The sequence below is a fragment of the Atta colombica genome, unplaced genomic scaffold (assembly GCF_001594045.1).
Source record: "Atta colombica isolate Treedump-2 unplaced genomic scaffold, Acol1.0 scaffold54, whole genome shotgun sequence".
Classification (NCBI taxonomy): domain Eukaryota; kingdom Metazoa; phylum Arthropoda; class Insecta; order Hymenoptera; family Formicidae; genus Atta; species Atta colombica.
In genome coordinates, this window is record NW_017259544.1 from 593,824 (window position 1) to 601,185 (window position 7,362).

A 7,362-nucleotide genomic window follows, 5' to 3' on the forward strand; every position below is an offset into this window, starting at 1 on the left:
AAATCTTAAAGAGTTGGAAAAAAGAAATAAGACTCAATGTTATTTTTACAAGATTATAAGTCTATTAATATATTGACACATATGCTTATTGATACATAAGAATTAGGGATGCAACAGATCGTAAAATTCGGATATCTGAAAAGAATGTAACATCAGATATCCGGTCAAATATCCAGAAAGGCAATTTTTCGAATCAGATATCCGATATTTTTAGGATATTCAACCAGATTTCGGAACAATGTCTTAAAAAAAAACTGAATAAAATAAAAAAAGAGAGCAAAAAAAACTGTATCAATAGAGATAATTGTAGAGAAAAAAATTGAAATTTTGCAACAATATACTGGCTGTCTTGAAAATTTTTTGCCAAGCGCTCTTGTATAGATAGAGCGGACTAAACTGAGTCGAAAAGACTGAGTCCTCTACTATTTTGCAATTTTTGCAATAATTAATAGGATATTAATTACTAAAAATTGCTGAATATTTTCAATAACTTTTTATTTAAATACTATTATTAGTATTAATAACTTTACAGAAAAAGTAAAAAATTATTTAATTTCTTTTCGAAAAGTTCTGAGAATTTTTTAGAATTTTTTAATATCATATTTTCTCATGTTGGTAAAAATAGTTTGCCAATAAGAAACTGCAGTATTAAAAAGTTGATAAAAAATTCTGAAAAAGTTCTTAGAATTTTATGAGAAGAAAGTAAATAATTGTTGTCTCTTGCAATTTTTCTATAAAGTTGATATTTGAGAAAAAAATTATTGAAAACCAATATTCGGCAATTTTTAATAATTATTATCTTGTTAACTATTGTAAAAAATGCAAAATGGAGGATTTTTCGACTCAGTTTAGTCAGCTGTATCTACACAAGAGCACTTGGCAAAAAATTTCGGGACACCCTGTATAAAAAACATATTTTTCCGGGTCAGTAATTGTTATGTTATTGTATAATATGATATTATAAACAAACTAATAATAGTTAATTTAAAAAATAACGGAATATTTTCAATGTTGATCCAGATCTTTTTAAAGAAACGAGAAAATGAGTCATGTTTACGTACAGGTATATTATCAGAGTATTGTTTTTAATATACATTTATGTAATATAAATTTCATATTATTAACTTTTTGATATACTTGTACATCAAAATGAATTTTTTCAGTTTTTAAGTTTTTTTTTAATTGATGTCAATGGATGAACATTTGATTCAAATTTGATTTATTTTCGAATCAAAAGAATTCCATTCAATTCGATTCAGCATAAGGGTTTAAATTTTTAAATCGATTCGATTTGTTTTCGAACATGTTGTTACAGACTCGATTTGATTCGATCTTACAAATGCTTGATTCGCACACCTCTACCATATGTTATAAAAATTGAGAATGATAGCAGTTGCATTTAACTTGTAAAAATACCTTCGATGAGCTCTATAAATAACAATAAAATTTTATAAGAATTTAATCATTTTCTAGATAGCCAAGTCTATAGAAAACAAATTTTTTAAATGTCTGCTACACATGCCAACAAAATGACAACAGAATTAGGTGTACATAATACTGTTGACAGACTGCTAGAAAAAACGTAACAGAATCTGCAAGTGTCAGATAATGTTGACAGGATCTGCTCAGTTTCTGCCAACAATTTGCCTTCACATTATCAATAGGCGATGTTAACGGAACACAAGCCTAATGCGGACGCAATTGATGGCCGTCATTTTCTGCTCGAACCTGTTGACAGTCTGCTAGAAGACTGCAGACATTTGGCTATCTGAGTTCTTATATATTTCTATCGGATTTTTTATTTTATTATATATAGGATATGTTAGTCATATTGGTCCTACTTTACAAAGAATTTTCTTTCTTTAATTATAAACAAAAAAACGTAGTAATGAAAATAAAATTTCGTATTGTAAATTGTAAATACAGAACTACAATAATATAAATTATGGAAATTAATAACCATATCTTGGTTATACATAGAAAGCAATAACACTTATATACAAAATATTACATCACACACAAAATATTACAATGTTCTTCATTTTACCTTGCTATAATAACGGAATAGTAAAACAATTTAACAGTAAAACTAATATAATCAGATAAACGGTCTGCATGACTTACTATAAAATTGTATTGTTATCTATTGAGAGGGTTGAGAGAGAGAGAGAGAGAGAGAGAGAGAGAGAGAATTTATTGTGTAATTAAACAAACAGCGAGTAGATATTACGTCCAGTTATCTTATGTAAAGAAATATCATTTTTTAAATTTTTACTGAATTATCTCTGTCGCTTTCTTTGAATTATCATTAATTTTCAAGTCATTTTTTTCAAAACAAGTATATTGCAAATGTTTTATCAGAAAAAAAGGTTATTAACTTTTGATCGATATTTTCCAACAATCGTATTATTCATATGCAAAAAGTATAGAACCTATTCAAATTGTGTGCAGATTGACTGCTGCGATACGCATTGACGTTTAATGTAAATGCAATGAGCATAAAGTTGACATCAAACTTCCATGATTGTCTGGAATTGAAATATTATCGGCGGTGATAGAATCGATACAACAACGCGTCAGTAAGTGAATCGAATTTATTGCTATTTGCGGATTGTGCGAAGTACAAATGATAACGATACGAGCGGTGTTTCTTTTCCGTTTTTGTTCACGCGAGCTCGACAAAGCACAATGTGGACAACGTTTTGGTAATCGTTAAATATGTCCGTTTATCATTCGATTTTACGAATCATCAATTTTACGGGCATACAATATCTGATGACAAATATATTTTGATAAGCTACACATTAAAAGACATCTCTTATTGTCATTTACATGTATAACCAAAGCTGCGTACATATTGTATATGATATATCCAATCGAAGCCAAAAACTTACATATTATAAAGGAATCCTAAAAGCGTCTGTATTACCGAATAAACCATATAATTTTTGTATAACAATTAATACTTCTTTCCTTTTTTATATAGATAGATTCAAAAGTCTTTTTGCGCGATTTTAAAGTATATGCATTAATATGTATCTGTAAAGTGGAGTTTATGCCGAGAACATCAAAAAATTTCAAAATTGAAATTCCTTTTTTATCATTTCTTAGTCCAAAATGACGCTTTAGAGCTGTCACATCGTGATTCTAGATTCGATGTTATTGTCGATTAATGGATTATTGATAAGTTATCGATAATTTCAAATCTATGTATTTGTTTTTTAATAAATTTGTTTTTTAAATTCAACTTCACTTGATTTGTCACTAATGTTGAGAATAATAATTTTAATAGAGTTAGAAAAAGTTTATATTCATAATACATTTCACATGTCTCAAATGATCCACTTAAATTTTTGTGTTAATTTAACGTAAAATGAGTACATTAAAGAATAACACTCTGTACACATTACATATTTTTATTATATAGTGAAAATAAGAATAGTTGTTATATAATAAACTAAAAATAGCTAAGTAAAAAATAATAACTAAACAATATTTATTTTTATTTGAAAAATACGAACAATTTTTGTACATAGTTAACTTTAAAAGTAGAACATTTGATTAATTTTATTTGAAAAACTAAGATTAAAAGATTAATTAAATTTTTCTTTCAAATCATTCTTAACTTTTATCTTTAGCACTCAAAACAGTAAATATATTTTATGCTTCGGCTACAACCGAGTTTTTGTATCTGAAAGAATTTGTCCAGCTTTTGAAGAAACTCTTTCTGACTGAGGACTGATGTAGCTAGTATACATAGATATTGTAATACAATTTGCTCTAGATTGAGATAATTTCATTCCTTCTGTCATCCACTATGTAAGTGGATTTCCTAAATGAATTATTTTGGAATGTAAGTACCTACAATCATTTTTTTTACAATGTAAAGAAAAATAGGCATGTAGTGGACACCTAAGAAAAAAATTAAATAAAATTGCCAATTATTTTTATCAATTAATCAAAGTCTTTGTTCAAAAGATACTCCAATTCTTTATCTTTAAACTACAATAATTAACATTCATATATTATCAATACAAACTATAATTTTAAATAAAATTTCAAAATTAAAAACAAAACTTTTACCGTAGGGAATTATCTGCTGCCATATGAGGTAATACCGAACCAATTTCGTTTTTTGCTTAAAATTATAGTTTATGTTAATAATATACAAATGTTAATTATTGTAGTTTAAAGTTGATATCTCTTGAATAAAAGACTTCTATAATTGATAAATAATCACCGATTCTATTTAACATTTCCGTTATTCGCAATCTCCCCTACAAAATCATCAAAATCATCAAAATCATGTAATATTTTGGTTCAGTGTAATAATGTTTATATATCAAAATAATGATTAATAACAATTTTTTATGGAATCTTTATTTGTAAATTACAATTTAATTTCCTAAAGATATACTACAAAATAACAATGTTAATCTAAAGAAATACTTATTAAATAAAAATTTGATATAAAGAGTTTGTTGTATAGAGTCTAGTTTAAAATTCGAAGTTTTAATATTGATTTTAGCAATTATTAATTGATTATTAAATGATGTAATTTTGTAATCTAATTCTATCTTTAACATTACAAAAAAGCAATGAAAAAGGTTTAATTTATCATTATTAAATTGATTATCAATTTAATTTTTGATATTACTATTCTGATTTCAGTTATTAGTGAGTTCAACAAATAAATCAAATTAATAGTAAGATAAATTAAATTTAAAAATCCTATATTCGATCAAAGCGGATCTTAATGCTAAGTATTTTCCGTGTGAATTTATGTACGTTTGATTATGCAAACCGCGCGTTGAAAATCTTTTTTTGAAACATTATGAGCAGAACCATAGTTATAATATTAATTTATTAAATTGACAAATAATTTAATAATTTTTTATGCTGATGATTCACACGGAAATATTATTGAAGCATCGTATTATTGAAGCAACACTTCTAATCGTGACAACATTGCTTATATATATGTATAATACATGTGTATAATATATACAATCTATACGAAATTATAGTAGTTCTTAGATTAATAATTTGTACAAGAACAACGTGCAGTTCTTAGAATTGAACTGAGATGTCCAATTAAAACGTTATTGTTGTACAAAAATTTATGTATATGTGAGATATTGATGTAGTGATGTGTCAGTGACACGTAAATCGTGTATACTTACACTATAACTAATTCCTTTAAATGCTAAAGTAATATTTTTTTATTAATAATTTTTAATAAATATAATAATATATCTATCAAACTTTCTTAGGGAAAAATATTTTTATATTATTTTATATCTTCAAAAATTTATCATGTTCTAAATTTATGAAGATTTCTGAAAAAAAAATTTTTTATATTTTTTCAGATTCTATAAGAATTTTCTTTTGAAATTCTAGAATGAGAAATCTTCTAATAAAAAACGTAGAATATTTTAGAATTCATATATGAAGATTTTTAGAAAAAAATCATAGACTTTTTTACTTTTGAAGTATTCCAATTTGTATAAAAAATCGAACAAATTTTTTAAAAGATTATGAAATTGTATAGAAATTCTAAAAAATTTGAATTTCCATAAGAAATAAATGAATTTTTAAAAATTCTAAAAATATTTCTATCAAGATGGTTTTTCAGTTATCATTATTATTGTTTGTTACAAGAATTATAATTTATTCATATCTCAGAAACAGCATCTTATAAATAAATAAATAATCTTATAAATAATTTAATTTTTTTTATAATTGATGTGTGTAGACAAATATAATATGTTATTGAATATAGAAAGCTAATCGTATCCATATTATTTATTTAAATTTTGCTTTGTTTAATTACTGTATCTATATAGGTTCCATAGATCGAATAAGCGAAACTGCAGGAAAGTAATATCAACCAATAAAGGGATCTTCTTATCGATACTTACAGGCATAATGTCGTCCCGGTGGTTTACGGAAGCGCCAACTACAGTCGGTTCGCACCGCCGAATTCCTACGTGAATGCTTTAGACTTCGAGAGTCCGAAGGAGCTTGCCGCGTACTTGAAATATCTCTCTCTGGATCTACAGCGATATCAAAGCTTCCTACAATGGAAGAAATATTATCGAGTCAGAGGAGGGACAGAGCGGGCTGTTTGTACCCTTTGTGAAGTGCTGCATAAACAGAAAAAGCCAAAACTATATTCGGATTTATCCGATTGGTATGCCAAAGATAAATGTATTATCCAGACGTTTTTGGAAAATGGCACCGATAAATACGCCACGAAACGTATGCTAATGAAATACGAACAGAAACAAGGACCGAATTATAAAATTAAAACATGGAAGCATTAATAATGTATTCAAATAAAATTAAAAGGAAAATATCCTGGGATCAATTAAACTTAAACATTAATTGTAAATTGACGTAATTCTGGACATTACAAAATATATAAGGTATAAATAATAATCATGTTCTTTTTTCGTTACATTAGTTTTAACTTCTGTATTAATGTATGTATAAATGTATTGAATCGTAACATAATATTTTTCGAATCCATCTTGTTACTATTCAAATTGAATAGAACTTTGCAGAAATGTATCAGTGGTAGATCTAATTTATCTTAGTTTCAGAAACTCTGATTTGAATACATAGTTAAGCTTCTATACGTGATGATAAGATATCCTCATCTATTATCCTATTATGTATATTGAACATTTTTAAGTCTTTAACAAGGTGAACGTACAGCTTCGACGTTTGACTTATACATCACTGATAGGTCATTAGACTGAGGATATAGTACATCGATATATTCACTACTCGCTTGATTAGTCAAGATCAAAGCGGCTAAGCTTCATCACCCTAGCACTACTATACTCCAAGAGTTCGAGGATGACAGATATGTGATTTGCTGATTGCTTCACATCCATAGAGGAAATCAGCTTTTGAAAATTATTATTGAAAATTCTAACGATAATGTACTAGACTGAATAAATATAAAACATATATTTGTATAAAAGACTGATGTTAATTCTATCGAGAAATTATTTGCCAAGAAAAAAAATGTTTTCGCAGTTTTTTATTCAATATTTCTTTAATATTATCCATAGTCAATATATACATATAAACATAAGTTATATTTATAAAACCTATTTTGTTCTTCTTGATGAAAAGTTAAATGTTATAGCGAATTAAGATAATATAAAATAAGTTTATTTGTGAGCATTATTTAAACTTATTTTATTCTTACTTAAAAAAGACATATCCATCAAGTGTATGAAAACATGTGAGTCTATTTTTCATTTCTGCACTAGACTGCAACATAATTTTAACGCAATAATAATTTTTTTACTTTAAATATAAAATCAAACATATATATATATATATATA

At 26.1% G+C, this 7,362-nt stretch overlaps 1 protein-coding gene across 2 annotated transcripts in view; it reads left to right on the plus strand.

Moving 5' to 3' along the window:
- LOC108691872 (alpha-(1,3)-fucosyltransferase C-like) overlaps positions 1–7,022 on the plus strand; it is a 13,704-nt gene extending 6,682 nt beyond the window's left edge. For both annotated transcript variants that reach the window (XM_018199807.1, XM_018199806.1), the window contains exon 4: positions 5,924–7,022. In XM_018199807.1, the coding sequence (XP_018055296.1) occupies positions 5,924–6,326 (403 nt within the window). In that variant the 3' untranslated portion in view covers positions 6,327–7,022. The remainder of the gene's footprint in view (positions 1–5,923) is intronic.
- The last annotated feature ends 340 nt before the right edge of the window (positions 7,023–7,362 follow it).